Source organism: Ischnura elegans, chromosome 6 (genome assembly GCF_921293095.1).
Source record: "Ischnura elegans chromosome 6, ioIscEleg1.1, whole genome shotgun sequence".
In the NCBI taxonomy this organism is placed as follows: Eukaryota; Metazoa; Arthropoda; class Insecta; order Odonata; family Coenagrionidae; genus Ischnura; species Ischnura elegans.
Window position 1 is genome coordinate 11,404,898 of NC_060251.1, and position 15,542 is coordinate 11,420,439.

The 15,542-nt window shown below is 37.9% G+C and overlaps 1 protein-coding gene and 2 non-coding genes across 3 annotated transcripts in view; 2 read left to right on the forward strand and 1 right to left on the reverse strand.

Moving 5' to 3' along the window:
* The first annotated feature begins 349 nt into the window (after window positions 1–349).
* LOC124161502 (protein takeout-like) overlaps window positions 350–15,542 on the forward strand; it is a 43,421-nt gene continuing 28,228 nt past the window's right edge. Inside the window, exon 1 of the mRNA XM_046537840.1 lies at window positions 350–508. Coding sequence (XP_046393796.1) covers window positions 394–508 — 115 coding nt within the window. The 5' untranslated portion in view covers window positions 350–393. The remainder of the gene's footprint in view (window positions 509–15,542) is intronic.
* On the forward strand, window positions 5,480–5,551 carry Trnag-ucc. The gene has a single exon. It is a non-coding gene; the product is annotated as a tRNA-Gly (tRNA).
* On the reverse strand, window positions 6,262–6,333 carry Trnag-ucc. Its single transcript has one exon. It is a non-coding gene; the product is annotated as a tRNA-Gly (tRNA).

Sequence of the window (15,542 nt, forward strand, 5' to 3'; positions counted from 1 at the left end):
GATTTGAAGAAGCGGGGAAGGAGCTATTTACGGACGCCACAATGATGACGAGCCTTTCAAAATTAAGCGATCTTCAGGGAACGGGTCGAGTGTATCTCGCAGCTGCGACATCCGGAAAGGTTATTAATGATTGCCTCCGCCACTATGGAGTCTCTCCTTTCCCGCTGAGCAAACAACCCCCCAGCAAGTGGGAAAAAATTCAATGTCAATCGCCCCCACACACGTCCTAGACTGTCGGTGACTTCAATGCCTGTAGCGCTACCCTCCGAGAGGGTGAGAATTACGTCTCCGTCTCTCTCTCTATATATATAAAAGGAAACTGCGGCCGGAAAAGGTATATAAGGAGAGACCATAGGGGATCCGTCAGCTATTCGTAGCGTTGTGGAACAGCAGATGTGTTCAGGAGGAGAGAAAGAGGATTATCACTCAAGGATGTACGGGAGCAAGTTTTTATTGGCGATAGCGGCGGTCGCGCTCTCCATCGAGTGCGGACAAGCGAGAACAGTTGGTGAGTTACCCACAGTTGGTGATGCACTCTTACGCGGAGTGGTGTATTAGGCTCAGCTGGCCTTTCGGGTGGTCCTCTGCGTCGATTCATTTCGTAGAAACACGCGTTCTCAGGTTTGAAGACGCCTCTCCACACGCCTGCTGCAATTCCAGCGAAACTGTCGTAACGAAGATGAATCGACACGAAGGACAACCCGGAAGAATAAATGCCCCTAATTTCAATTGACCTTTTACTCTACAAGTGAAATATTTAAACATTTTACGATTTAAGTTACTTTCGCAATCATGGAAATTCTCCAAGTTATCCTCTATATATAATCAGGGTGGAAAAAAAGGAGGGTGTAATTTTAATCCTCGATAGTTGTTCATAGTAGGAACCAAAATTAAGCCGAATAATGTTACAATTGAACTACAGTCATTTTCAAGTTTTTTTACCGCCTTGAAAATGACATTAAAATCCCAGGAAAGAATCCTTAGAGGCCAGTGAAATTTTAACAAGAGGTACTGCGAGCTACCGAGGTAGGCGAGGCTCTAAAACTTACCTTATAATCCTCAATTGTTCAAAGTATATAGAGTAAAATCTAGTTAATTGTCACCTGTACCTTCTTTTATATTTTTCGTGATGTCGATGTTTAGGTCGAAAACGCACCATTTTTTAACAATAGAAACTTTGAGCAAAGCGCTCCGATTGGCCGCGAGTTTACATTGTTGCCAAAAGCCTTGGATACATAGCGGTTTCCGGTGGACAAAGCATTCCAACTCATGAGTTGCCCTGAGAATCCGGCAACAGGGCAAACTCTCGGCCAATCGAAGTGCTCGAACTGAAAGTTTCAGTTGTTAAAAAATGGTGCGTTTTCGAATTAAACGTCATTAGTAATTTTGGTTCCTACTAGCATCAGCTATCCTATCAACAGAAAAATCGGAGAAGTATTCTTAATTATAGAATATTATTTCAATTCTGTGGAAATAGGAAAGCTTGGTTTCGCTAATAGTGGCTCACCTTGCCCTGATGACGGCGTGGTCTACCCATCACCTTCCCATCCTATCCTTTCTCTGGAGGCGTCGTCGGGCTCTCTTCGCAGCGACGCGGCGCCTCCATTCCTTTTCTTTCTTTCTCTGGTCTTCCCGTTCCGAGGAGTGAGGGCGTGTAAGTCTCAGCCTTACCACCCTCCGGGCCGACCCTCAGGAGTGGAGCCCTAAGAGCCCGCCCTTGGTATTCCTTTCTGCTAGCATTATAATAATAGCTGTCTACGGTTAACATTTCGCGACACAATTTCTCTCCACCCTGCATATCCCAATTTATTATTCCCCACAATAAGTTATTCAATGTAATGTAAATACTATAAGTTCTAGAGCCTAATGGGGAGATTTAACAGATTAATACCCTAAACATTAAAATGTAAGTTTAATTCCGTGGCGAAGTTCTAAAAATTACCTTGTAATCCTCAAATGTTCAAAGTATATAGAGTAAAATCTAGTTCATTATCACCTGTACCGAGGTACTGCGAGCTACCGAGGTAGGCGAGGCTCTAAAACTTACCTTGTAATCCTCAATTGTTCAAAGTATATAGAGTAAAATCTAGTTAATTGTCACCTGTACCGAGGTACTGGAATATGTACAGATTACAACAGTAACATTATCATACAAAAATTGAAAATAATTTGATTATCATGGAGGCTTCCCCGGACATTGAATTGATAATTGGTTTCCAGGTTAATTACATCTCGACTCATTTTTGGAGGACGACAGTTTCGGGCGCGTTACAGCTCCCGTCTTCGGGTCCAAAACCCGAAATTTTGGACCCGATGACGAGAGCTGGAACGCGTCCGAAACTGTCGTCCGACAAAAATGAGTCGAGATGTAATTAACCCCGAAACCAATCATAAATGAAAATGATTTATTCACATGAACGTGAACGATGCCAGAAGCAACTCTCTATCATGTAGCTATTGGAAGTTATACAGCCTAGTGGGGAACTTGAAATAATTTCCATGTTTTAAAGTTGGCGCTACTTTTTTGTCAATCTGAAGAAAAAATTCTGGACCATCAATTTTAAAGGGTGGTCTTCCGTTACTCTGGGAACCTTAAATCTCAGGTTTTGCTAGTGGTGGCCCGAGTCACCCCAACGACAGCGCACAGTTACGTGCAATCGAAAAATAATTGCAAACTAATCTTTGTCTTCGAAATTATTTATTTTTGTTCAATTTCCAGGCGTTTCGCTTGGTTAAAACTCATCTTATACCCATAAATGTTCCATTTCTATACACTAAACTTTTGTTAACTGCCACTTGCACCAATGTAATTGAATTGTACAGTTAGAAACGGAAAATTTTCATGAAAAATACGTAAGTGATAAATTCACATGAAAGCATATAATGTCTGAGGCAACTCTCTATCATGTACGTTCTATAAGTTCTATAGTCTGATGGAGAACTTGATAAATTAATGCACCGATCAATAAAAGATAAATTAATTTCTGTGACGAGGTTCTACACGCCGACCATGATAAAGGCCTTGACCTGGAGGGAAACTAGATGAGGAAATTCTACAAGGGAACTAGATTCAACTGCCCTCCGTCGAGCTAGGAGCAATGGCTTTGAGATAGCAGTGAGCAGTGAGAATTATCCCACTCAGACTTTTAAGAGTAACCCGGGCGTTTTTTAAGGTTTATTCATCGCTTAAGGTCTAAATTATTGTCTTCAGTAAAAATTACTCTTTGAATTTGGTTTGAGATTTAATTTAGGTCACTTATTGTTATGATCTGGCTGTTTAATACACTATTGATGTATACATAGATGGGGCCTTTCTCCACCTCTATGGTTAACAGTGAATAATTCAGTAATTCGTCTTACCACGAACAAATTCAATCCCTGAACTTCAACATTACAATCCGCAGGGGGTGTGAGTTATTATTCCTAAGACGACCGTCTCTTTGCTTCCAGGGGATCGGGTTGATGTGGTCGCCATAGTGCTGGCTTCCCACCCAATCGGTCAGGGTTCAAATCCCGGCGGTGGCAGACATTTTTCCGAGGGTGCCCGATCCCTGTTTGAATGACTTGCGGAGGGCAACTCAAGTGCACCACTCCTTCCGTCGAATGGGACGTTAACCTGAGGACCCCTTGGCGCCTTTTGTGGGGAGTTTCTCCACACCCTTTCCTCCCTACACTTCCCTCAAGGTGCAAATGACCTTAAAAATTGGAATACCACACCATGACTACCAACGTCTCATCCGCGAAGTACAGCAGTGAATAAAGATGAAAGTGGATAGGCGCCACTGATTAGCTATAACTTATTATTTGTCTCGAAATTTTTTCATACAAACAAACGATTCACTATTTAATCGAGAACGCACATTCAAACATTTTACGACTCATCGTGAAATATCCATTAAATGACGGTATAAAAAAACATTAATTGGATAAAAAATATTCTATTGTGCCAAAGATATATATTACAAGGATAGATTTAATGTATTGCACTGTTACTCTAGTAATCTAAACCAAATTTAAACCTATTATTTCAGGAAACACATTCACCATATGTAAGACAAAGGACAAAGACTTTCAGGAATGCTTCAAAAAGAGTGCAGAAAAAGCCCTGAATACTGTGTTATCGGACGGTAAGTGAAATATTATTTTTATAGAATTTTTTTCAATGCTTTTATCGCTATTTGAGCCCATACATAGATGAGCATAACTACACATGAGTTTCGTAAAGAACTATTTAGTAGAGCAATTAAGTTGATGGAGATGCCATGCAAGTGGCTGAGCATGAAGTCTAACGTCATCCGTAGTTAGCTTTTACTCCAAACTTCGAACATGTATTTTATGCCCGGCAAAATTAACTAATCCACCCCGTAAAAATATTTCACTTCGTTACTGTACGTTATTAACTCGGGGTATGAAGTTCATTCACAAAGAACTATTTCTAACTCGATGTTTCAGATGTAAATCGAACATATAACAATATTCCTCAAGGTTAAACTTATGTACGATGGGTTACGAATTTCAAGTCCTTATCATGAACAAATAATTAAAATGAAAGTATTTCTACAACACGACATATTTTCAGATCGATACCTACCTTATAAGTAGAATGTGTAATATTTGATATCTCAGGGTATTCTGAACTTCCGTTGAAAATGGCAGCTTGCAATAAATATATGAATTTTATAATAACTTCAGCTGGACGAATTTTACAATATCAACTACCGGTTGAAAGAACACACAAAGGAAAAGGCATTACCAGAATTTAATCCTTAACATAAGGCGTCGGTGATGCAAAGGTCAGCATAGCTGCCGTCTGAGCAGTTGATCCAGGTTCGATTCCCGGCCAACGCACTTATTTTATGTCCCTTTCTTCTTTTTCAACTTCATACGCAACATCATCGTAGAGTGGAAATACATAGAGTAAATAAAAAAACCACCCTTTCCACTAATATTTACTGATGTAAGAAGCATTTCAGCGTCTGCGTCATTATCAATTACACACCATATAATTGCAAATGACATGCGAGTAGTAAGACAAGGATTGTACTTAATAACGACATAAAAGTCGAACCGCGTCGTACCGCAGCAAAGTTTGTAGAATATATCTTCCTTTTTGATTTACACTCTGATATTTTTCCACCATATCTATCCTGATAAGTTACTTTCAAATATTTCTTTCATGCTAACTTTTTCAAACTAAGTTCAGATTACTGTGAGGCCCCAAATATTTTATTTGCATCGTATAAATGAAAAATATTTAGTGGTGCTGGAATTACTTGCGTTTTAATACTTAACTGAAAGTCGACTTGCGAAATTCGATTTCACACATCAAAGATTTTCGTGGTAGATGCAACCAACCAATAAATTCCCTAAGAGCTAGTGGGCGTGCGGGTGTTCACTTCTCCGTAAACCATTCCTTCGATACGGTTGAAAGGGCTTACGAACGAATACAGCTTTAGAGAAATACCCGTATTCCAACAGGGCGTCGGTGGTGTAATGGTCAGCATAGTTGCCTTCCAAGCAGTTGATCCGGGTTCGATTCCCGGCCGACGCACTTTTTTATGTCCCGTTATCCTTTTTCAACAGCTGTAACTTCAAACGCAGCATCATCATACTTCCACAGAACAACTCACAGTACTTCGTTTCTAGATTTTGAATGAAATTTCACATTACATTCATTTTATAACTAACAAGTTCTTTTGCCACTTGAATACTACCTAACTCTTATCTCCATTCAATATTATTCCAGTGGCATTAAGAAATTTATTCTCTTATCACTCTTTTTTTTACTATTTTTCAATAGGATATTTTAATAATTATGGTTAAAATGTGTCTTTTAGATAATTAATTAGTGACAGCAATATTATGTAATGGGGCTGAAACGAATACAATAATCAGATGACTTGAACAATCAATCTAATGAAACCAATCTTACTCGGTTCAAATGAGAGATTAAAATTTTTTGTGTTAAATTTTTTAATTTTTCCCAAATTCTGAAATTTATTTTTGAATTTATGGCACAGCTCTTTCGGGAGTATGAATGTAACAACTGATAGCACTCTTTTTTACTATTTTTCAATCGTTTTACTTTTTTTCAATTTGTCCTAGTTGATGGAAAAGCAATTCATCGAATAAGCGTACAGGGATGCGTATACGATTATGCGTTACCTTGAATCGAAGTACGATTTTCGAGGCAAAAATAATGGCATAAATTGTGTCTATTAAGCAGAAAGTGTTGAAAAGTGATTACGCGGTAGAAAAAAGTGCGTCAGCCGGGAATCGAACCCGGATCAACTGCTTGGAAGGCAACTATGCTGACCATTACACCACTGACGCCTTTAACACCACAGAAGTATCTCAAAATATCTTTCAGTGAATGTGATGTATCAACTGAATCGAAGGAGTGGAGTACGCTGAAGTGGGTTTCCCACTTCACCGTGATCTGACTCATCTCACGAGTAGAGGATTTGTTAGTTGCACCCGCTATACGTAGCTCCGGCGTCTTTCTTCCAGGTAAACGTCGCGTCGGTTCTTGCTTCTGGTTCCGATCTGATCGACAGGGCAGGGGACGAAACTGTGGTCACGAAAAAGTCAACCGACACCACGTTTACCCGGAAGTTGGACGCTGATACTAGACGTCGAGGAAGAATATAGTATGTTATCTGTCAACTAATGCCTTTCAATTTTTGCAACCTTTTCCAAGTTATAAATAAGTAGTAACATTATTTTTGAGTTAAAGTCACACCTTTATCGTGTACAACCTTAGGAAATTTATCGTCAATATATTAATTCAGCCATACATCTTTTTAGATTTGTCTAAATGACAGTCTACTTGATACAAAATTTTAGTTTACTCGCAAATATAAACCAAAATGGACAGACTATTCACCGAAATTTCATATTTGTCTCTCTTTCGTAAATCGCAATACACATTAATTGCAACACGAAAACATTTCCAGGCAACGATAGTTTTTACCATGCAATTCATGCTAATTTTTCAGCCATATACACAGCAGATCAACAAGGTATAAGGTACATCAACAATATCATCGCCGCTTGCGATACACCCATGGCTATCGACCCCTATCGCTTTCGAGGTCGAACTGCTTCAACTGCGTTAATAAATCGAATCAATCGATTTTTGGCGAATATCTACTTGTGACGAAATACATATTTTTACACGCATAAACCGAAATAGACTGTTTATCAAAAATTCTTTTTTTTCTCTCGTCATAAAACATTTCATTTACATTGACTGCAATCAGAGACGGATACAGAAAGAACTTAAGGAGGTGGGGAAATTAAGCTACCTTTACTTTTATCGTAATAAAAAAATAATGAACTCACATTCAAAATTTAATAAAGTTTTATTCCAACTGATTATCCAAACATACAAGACAACGTTATCTTATGATATGAAAAGGTTACAATTGCAGTTATGTAATGATCGGCGGCCCCGCAATGGCTGGGTGCCTGCCCCCATATTCTTCCGCCACTGATTGCTATATGATAAAATACTCCAAAACCGGGATTCCATCCACCCTCAATCGATTCGTGCTGTCTTACCCGCCGTTGTCCACACGCACTAGTATAAGCGAACAGTCGACTTCTACGGCAATCCTGCTTAACCCTAAATTGGTGTCGGGAGTAAACTAATGTAACTGGTGGCGTAGAGTTATTGTGATTCGAGTTGGATTTATTGCGATTAAAATACATTTTTGTCGATATATTTGGCATCTTTTTACTGCTACTCAATAAGTAATTTGATCGAAACAGGTTTATACATTTTTATTGTGTAATTTACAGTTAGAAACACGATAACTATAACATTATCTATGGCCGATACATAGAAAACAGTATCAATATTTATGCAGTGAACATAATTATAAACATGAATTTTATTAGAAGAGAGAAATTTATTGAGCTTTACAACATTTGAAGGAACCAGTCTGCAACATAAGACATACTAATATGAGACAAAAACAGAATAAAGCGTCGGATCTAAGGCGGGAAAAAATCTGATGAGCTCACTGTCGCAGTCGGGTCAAAACATCGATCGAATACTTTTAAAATCCAACTTTACTCAGCGGTAGAATTACAGGAAATAATGGACCAGAAAATAATGCCAATTTCGAACGACGTTATTTCCTTTAAAAAATCATCCAAGAAAATCCAGTCGGGTCAATACGTTCCCTACGCAACCAAACCAATGAGGGTTAAATCCCTTGGCATGAATTCAATCGCTCCGCTTCATATCGCTTTCCAGGTATTCCTGAGTGGGGGATGATTTCTCTTGACCCGCTGTTTGTGCCTCAGCTGATCATCTCCACGGGTGATGGACCTGTGGGCCTCACGCTGAAATTCGACAACGCCACTCACACCGGAATGAGATCAGGACGAATGATGTCCGCCAAGTACGTATCAATCCTAGTAATTATACGTTCATCAGTGTCTTGGACTGTAGGTCTTTAGGAGAAGGCTGGTCGTACACTGACAATGTATCAATTTATTTGTACTTACATTTAACAGTTACTAAATTTACAAGCAAAAAGCACATAGACTTGAGAAAAAATCTAATCGACATTTCTTTGGAGAAAATATGATTACGCGATTCTAAATATCATTTTGAGCACTGACAATGTTAACATCATGAGAATCACTCAGACAAAGTAAAAAGTCCTTTTTCTTCCGAAGTTAGCATGTGTTCAGTTCAAGGACTTAAACTTAGTCGAATTTGAAAAAATAAAAGATACAATGAGGAATACCATCTCATTATTGTAACTTCACTCACGAACGTAAAATAGAAGACATTATTTCCGATTTTACCACAAATAATGCCATTTTAATTCCTAGATGACAGCTAATTCTTACCTATGCCATCGTTCCTCTTCGCAGGGCTGATCCTAAAAACTACAAATTCGACTTTGTATTCAAACTGCCTCACTACACCGTAGCGGGACCTTATGAAGCTAAAGGAAGAATAATCCTCCTGCCAATCACAGGAAAAGGACTCAGCAACTTCACCTACCGTAAGTATTAATTTCAATGTGCTCGTTCAACAATGTAAATCGATTGCTTATAGTGGCATGAGTTCGTGACGTAATCACTATAAAACAAGAAAATATGTGTTATATAAGTGAGCGAAAACGATTCGGGCGATCAGATGAAACATCAACGATTTTTCTCAGCTATATTTCTTAGGGCGAATCGCTTCCACCTTTGAGCAGCAGTGTCCTCATTGCACGCGAATACGTTCTCTATTTTCTAGTTCATGTCGAAGTTTTCTGATTTCTCCGAGGAAGTTCTTTCTCGGACGGCTGACTCTCATTTTTCTCTGACAGCATTTACTAATTAATTCCGTTTTTCCAGATGAAACGCATGACTGACATTCAATATAAGCTGAGACCATGAAACCATGAGACTTCGAGGCATACGAACTCAATTTAGCGGAATATGGGCCAAGGACAAAATTTAATAACACACAGAAGCATTTTCATAATACGGAAGTAATCGCAACCTCCACAACACAGCAGTTCTTAAAAAATTATACTCTACCGGAGTTATCTGAATTATTAAAAATAACCCTGAGTTTTAGCAGTAGAGTATAGTAATAACAAACTTAAAAGGGAACATATGGTGTTTAGTTTCAGCTACTGTATCTCAAAAAAATAGCCTACGGATGTATATATTTTATTGTTAGGGGACGAATGGGGAGGGAGTGATGGGGGATGATGTGAAGGTGGGTCGTTAAAATGATCTTTGACCCCCCTGATGACAAAACTCCTTGTTTCGGCCCTGGCAACAGGCGCATGAAGACCACACATGCAGAGTACGGGATCTATTTTGTGCCCACCAGGCCGCCACTCTGCCGTATGGGTAGAGCACTTACCTACTGACCGAAGTTTCCTGGGCTCAAAGCCCAGATGATGCCTGTGATCAACCCACTAAAATATGCTTGATCTACAACGTGACTCTGGGAAAAGAATTGGCCGCCCATGCACTGGCTACATGAAATTCTTTTATTAAGGGCAACTTTGAGGTTCATCTACATACTGTACCACAAGCCGCCTCAATACCCATAAGGGGTGGTTACTGTGGGGGGTGTTAGGACTCCTCCAGTTTACGCATTAAAAATTAAATGCTCTAACAAAATTTACTCTTTACACATTTACTTAAGTCTTTTCTTGTGTGAGGGAAAAAAGAATCCTCACCCCTAACCCTTTGGCGAAATATCTCAACTTATCGGATATACTGCACTGTCAACAGAAGGTAAAAAAATTACATGGGAGATGAAGCCCCGTATCCTACATGCAAGAGTGGAAGGGTTGACTGACCGAAGGTATTAAAAAAAACTTACATGTAATCCTAACTTCGAAAATAGAATAAATAATCTCAAAAATAATAATAATAATAATAATTTCTTTAAATATATACCTGTGCTGGGCTTTACGGGTACACATATAACAGTAAAGCAAAACTTTTCCTATAGCAATCATATTAAGTACTCCAACGGCTAATTTTTCAATAAGTATATATTTGTGATTTCAAATATTTTGCTTAATTTCATTCAGAAAAAAATTGATGACATCAATGAGATGGTATATGTTTGCTCACTAATTTTTCAAAAGTAAATAGATACACATGTTCAAGAATTTGACCAAAACCTTAACTTTTTCATTTCTAAAATTAGATGATGTCGATGTGAAATGGCATATTGAGGGCAAACCTCACACCAACGCCAAAGGAAAGACGTTCATGGAGCCAGTGAAGTATGACGTCAATATCCACTCTGAACGAGCATCAATTGATATGACAAACTTATTCAATGGAGACAAGACACTGAGTAAGTACAATTCAAACAAGGGGGTATTTATTCATTTACCTACTTCAATAGCACTAATTACCATGGAAGAATTATAAAATAAAATCATAGAAACAATTCCTTTTAATTCATTGAATTTTTTGCATATCAGTATGAATGTTTTTATTGGTACAAATCCACAGTTTTAACCTGATTGACCAGAAAAATTACTAAAAGTTTGTTACAAGCAATTAAAATTTTGATTTTATACCAAGATAAATGTAGCAGTCTTTAATGGAGTCATACCATTAGCGTGGTAAGGTGGTGGGGTCCTGGGGGGACCGGAGACCCCCCCGATACATTTAAATACAATTACTTTGCTTCATAAAAGAAAACAGCACATTGAAATATCATGAATTCACAGATTTCTTTGTAAAATGATGTTTTTTCGATTATTAAAATTTTTAGATCATTTTTACAACCCTCTATTTATAATTAGTACCATGTTTTTAAAAATTCTCTACCCCTGGTTTTGGACCTCCCCTCCCCCCCCCCCCTTCTTCGGGAAGAAATTCGTGGCTACGTCACAGCCGCAAATACTAGCATTGTACCCGTGATAAAATAAAAAAGTTTTTAATTTGCTCTTTTAAATACCTATTAACCCAGATATATGGTTGTAATGGTCACATTTGCATGGATGAAAAATAATGAAGAGGCTCGTGTCATCATTAATCTGCCATTGCAAAAATCCATGGTTAGGTTCTATTCGATAAGTAAGTTATATGTACTAGTAAATTTGCTCATTTTTCACAAATATCAATAACATATTTAAGCAATGTGATTTGGGACTGGAAAATTTTCAACCCAACAGATATGAATTTGTGTTGCCAAGATACCCAAGGATTTGCATTTGTATAGCAGAGAAACTAAATAAATATGGCGGAAAATAACCATCCCTATTTTAAGATTGCATGATGAAAATATTCAGGATTAAATGGGCCAACCTAAGTAATAGTGGCTCTGACGAAATACAAATGGGAAATTTAGTGTGATTGAAGTACCTTTTGGTGGTGCAGTGGCGATGATGATAAAAACTATTTGAACTTCATCACATTAAAATAACAGAATATTTTACAGGATATTGGCCACACAAATCTGACAACATTCTGCAAACGAATACCTACTAATCCATTCACTACCCTTGTCTACTAATACGTTTTAAATCAACGACCTTTTCGGCTAGAATAAATTTACATATTAACAATTGGATTCAAATGTCCCAGTAACATATGAAACTCCCAATGGTATCGTGGAAATTTCTCTTCTTAAATAAATGCTAACTATATCAGTCAATGTAAGATTTTACACCCTCCTGGCAAATAGAATGAATGAAATTTTCTTGGGATTGTGTGCAGCTCAGATATTTAAAGGTCGCCTAAATGATCTGAGTGGAATGAATGGCACAGGTAATAATGATTAATAACTTATTCATTTGAGACAAGACGCTAAGTATGTATACAGAAGGGTACATTCATTCATTAAGTATGCATAAAACCATTTTCCTTACGCAAAACCAATAATTACCGATGAAGAATTAGCATAATAAAATAGCTGAAAATTATTGGTTAACGAATGGAATAACAGGTGTTTGTTTACAGAATATAGGCGGATTTGTTTGGCCATTTTCCTGCGAAAATTAAGCTACCTCAATTTATCTGACACGCGTGAATCCCAAGAGAAGTTTTTTATAATAGTCGCTATTTACCAGGGTGTTCTTTGATTATAACTATAACTCTAAGAAATTAAATGAAAACTTTATATTATTATATAATATAAAGTTTTCATCCAATCAATCAAATTTTTATACAATTAGTTCATCATGTGAGGAAAATAAACACCTAAATTTCATTTCAAATAAAAGTTTTTCACTATGTCCATATATACCACTACATATTACATTTTGGCAGTATTTTTGGAAACTCGGTTGCTAATTATTTTATCTTCTCTTCCCAAAAAGGTGACAATATGCTGAAGTTCTTGAACGAGAACCAAAAGGAGTTCCTATCAGAAGTCGAGCCAGCCCTCAACCAAGCATTTAGCGAACTATTTTTGGCCCTGGCCAAGCAACTTTTCAAGAAACTTCCTTACAATGAAATGTTCCCTGACCTTTAGGAATATTTGACCATTGCAGAAGACAAAAATCACACCCAAACATACGTTCATTTTAAGTTATATACTCATACAGTTAAATCAGGTACTAAGGTTTAAAAAACTAACAGAACACCCAGTGAAAACAGCATTAGCAAAAACCTTTTCAGAAAACCTATTTCTCCCTCTGAAAATTTGACACAATTTTACTATGTTGTTCGCAGAATATTGGCGTATGGCTAAGCTTGGTATCCCACTGGTTTTTTAGTATTCTGTGAAAAATGTGATGGGTATCAACCTAACTTTTTGAAGTACATACCTCTTATCCCCATATTAAGCCATATCCAGATGCAAAAATTCATACTTAAAGGCAAAAATGAAGCTTTGCCTCAAAATACAATATCTTGTCTCTTAAGACGGAAACATTGGTTTTATTGTAAAACAAAACTGTTTGCTTTGTTAGCATAAGAGGTTTTTATCGCCCTGCAATTTTGAGTGACCTCTAGTTGAAGGCTGTGGTTTATTCCATTTGTACCTGCTGAATAAAACTATTTAAATCATTTTCATAATAAATGAGTACCAAAAACAAGACAATCTTCTTTTCATCGTATTTCGCTAGTTATAAGACAAATTCTAAAGAGACAAAAAAATGTGTACTAATGAGACGAGAAAATTAAGCTGTGTGATTAACAATGGCAGGTGTAAGGGATTGGTTTATGAACTTGGAAACCGAGAATATCGAAATTCATTTCAATTCATTTCCCATCGCCAATTCAAAGAGAAATTCTTTGAATTAGCGATGATTAAGGCCTTTAGCTAAAATGCAGTTGATAATGGTAATCACTACTTTCGTAACTTTACAAATTTCCTCCGGAAATATTTGCGCAAAAAGCGCCTCTTCGTAAATGATAACAAGTTTCTCGTGATTTGTTTTTTCTTTCAAAATAACAAAAAACCCTTTTCTTACGCCGGTCATACTTTTGGCCCGATCTTTTGAAATCGACACAATTTTATCGAGGGGAATATGATGTTTATCCATACGCTCAATTACAGCATTTGCGATATCAACTCCACGCGTCTGACCTTTGAGTGGCAATATAAACCAAAAACGTCTTCTTTAGGGCCTGAATGAGACATAAATCTAGCAAAAAGTGAAACTTGCGCTGCATCATTTATATCACAAGGCTCGTCAACTGCTATTGATAAGAGCGAAACCAATTTCAGATCTTCGATATGCTGGGTGGTTATATTCGAACACATTTTAATTGTTCTATCTTTAATGGTTTTTGCAGACAATGGTAACTTTAATTCTTTTCAGAATATTTGCTTTGTTCTTAAAATTGCAAAATAGCTCTTCTGATGGATTCATAAAACATTTTTTTATGTATTCGCCGTCTCTGAAGTTCCATGACTGCATTCTTCCTTGCATCAACGGTAGGATATTTAGTGCTTAATGGCGAGACAATGAAAAAACGAGACTATCTCATACATATTCCTTGAAATGGCAGGATCAAAACGAATACGCGAGAGATCTTGAATTCGATGAAAAAAACCCTTTTAAGCTACATCTGCATGAATCTCGTTACCGCCTGGAATTGCGCAGAGCCTATCACAATAACTAAACGACTGCATGGATTAGCCTACAGCCAGTGGCGGCCCGTGCATATACGCATGTTAGCAAGTGCACACCCAAAGATGAATGAATAATGAAAGATAACTATTCCTTTACAACGAAATGGATAAAAATCCTGTCTACTTGTGGATGTGATATGAAGCTCCGAACGCTACAGCTATCTCCTTGGCGAATTCACCGCTCTGCAAGTGTGCGATACCGTGGCATCGCGCCGGTCGCATATTCGGTTTATGCGATCGCTTGAGGGTGCTCGGGCGGGACGAGGCAAGCGGGGGAATGTGCGGTTCAAATGGGTGTAGGGAGCAGACAGCTTTTTGAGGTTTTGGTCACCTGTTTACGATTTCATCCCACAGCGGGTTGTCTACGCATCGATCTGTTTGTGGAAAAAATAGACGATCCTATCCCTTTCGAGGATAAGTGGATTACGTCAGGAACTCCTTCGGAGCGTATAACCTCTTTTCTCCACAACTCCTCGATCAAGCTGTTCGCTCTCACGAGGATCCTTACTTGTTTCACTTCCGTGGGCGATTCCATGTCACAATGTGCAGTTCTACCAGAACAAGGTGATGAACAGGAACTGTAATTACGTCACCAACTCATCGTCAGGAGTGCCGCAATCTTTGCGGTTTTCGTAATTGAAAATAATGAAAGATAACTGAAAAAAGAAGGAATTTTTTCACCGTGAATTACCTTCCCAATCCATAACGAATTCTTCAATGAATTTCGATATCGTGCCTGCGTGGAAAGTCCCTTTTTAGTGCCTCGTTGAGATTACGACTGTTCCAGCTATCGTTGGAACTATCGTGCATTCACACAATGATGGTTAAAACCTGGGCTGCCCTCTAGTGCTGACATCTAAAGTGAACGAGAAATTGACAGCAAAGCTGCTGAGGTATGGAGGGTTAAAAAAGTAATATATTCAACGTATATTTAACGTATATTTTTTCTTCCGCCCATATTCTT